The sequence below is a fragment of the Propithecus coquereli genome, unplaced genomic scaffold, assembly GCF_000956105.1.
Source record: "Propithecus coquereli isolate 6110/MARCELLA unplaced genomic scaffold, Pcoq_1.0 Scaffold79, whole genome shotgun sequence".
Taxonomy (NCBI): domain Eukaryota; kingdom Metazoa; phylum Chordata; class Mammalia; order Primates; family Indriidae; genus Propithecus; species Propithecus coquereli.
Genome location: NW_012154062.1, coordinates 167,302 through 168,595, shown reverse-complemented (window position 1 = coordinate 168,595; position 1,294 = coordinate 167,302). Strand labels below are relative to the sequence as shown.

Sequence of the window (1,294 nt, the reverse complement as noted above, 5' to 3'; positions counted from 1 at the left end):
TTGAGCGATCCACCCGCCTCGGCCTCCCAGAGTGCTAGGATTACAGGCGTGAGCCACCATACCCGGCCTAAGCTTTTTTTAAGTCCCAGTAATTAGTCTGCTTGCTTCCCTCTGACTGGATACTAATTAGCTTTTGATGAGGATTTTTATCTCTTTCTTATTATGGAAAAGAATGATGTTATAGATTTCTTCTGTTTTTCAACTTCTGAAGTAAATATGAAATGCTTTCGGAGGTTTTCTGGGGAATTTTTAATAGCTAGGTTAGTAAACAAAAGTAGAAAATGAAATGGCTATTTATGTGCCATCTTTCTTCTTTCCTTTTACCAGGAGAGTATAGGTAAAGACAGAGTTGAACATAAATGCTGAGGATACACCTTGTTACTCTATGGAATAAATTAATTTCTGTTCCAGAGAAACAACAGACTAGGCATATTGTCACAGATACAGGTGCAGGCTACATGGGTAAAACAAGAGAAAAATTCTGGAAGTGGGGGCAGGGGAAGTTATGAGAGATGAGTGAGCAGCTGAAGACTTTGTCAGAACAGCACCCATGTTGAACCAGTCAGGCGACAAAGATCAAAGGATAAATACCTAAGAATTACCATCCTTTGGTCAAAGAAAGGAGAAAGGAACAAGGAAGTGGGGACAGGACTGGAATACGAGGTAGTAGTAAGTGAAAGAAAAAAGGAAAAAGAAAAATCATGAATCCTATATTGAGAAGGAAGAGAAGTTCCTATGGAGGGAGTTGTCACTGGGTGGCTGTTATGATGGGGACTGAATATTAACTGGGCATATATAATCTCAGAACTGCCTGCTATCTACCCAGTGGAAAATATTTGATACATTTCAAACTGCTAGGTAATGTACAAACAACTGTAAGGATCCTTATGCACTGAATACAATTAATATTTTATAATGTAAATATTGTTCAAAGTACATGAATATATGCTTCTTTATTAAATAAAGGCAAAAGCATAAATTTTTCACTCTTTCCTCTATGGCAGTATTCCCAATAAAGCAAAAAATATAAGTAAGCAATATTAATGATTGATAAAATGCAGCACATAATATACATACCACCAAAAACTCTTTTTTATCCACCATCTCATTGCCATCAGTGTCAAACATGTTGAAAGCTATTCTAAAACCTGCGTGTGGCTCTGAGAGAAAAAACAGAAAGAGTATTCACAAAATAGAAAAATGTATTTTAAAGGACATTAAAGTAACTGTAAACAGTTACTCATATTCTGTACAGAAAAACTTTCTTTAACCAAGAAATTAAAAGCAACGTATT

General features: G+C 35.9%; 1 protein-coding gene across 1 annotated transcript in view; it reads right to left on the bottom strand.

Moving 5' to 3' along the window:
* MICU3 (mitochondrial calcium uptake family, member 3) overlaps positions 1 to 1,294 on the bottom strand; it is a 135,029-nt gene that overhangs the window by 89,223 nt on the left and 44,512 nt on the right. Inside the window, exon 5 of the mRNA XM_012662901.1 lies at positions 1,078 to 1,160. Coding sequence (XP_012518355.1) covers positions 1,078 to 1,160 — 83 coding nt within the window. The remainder of the gene's footprint in view (positions 1 to 1,077; positions 1,161 to 1,294) is intronic.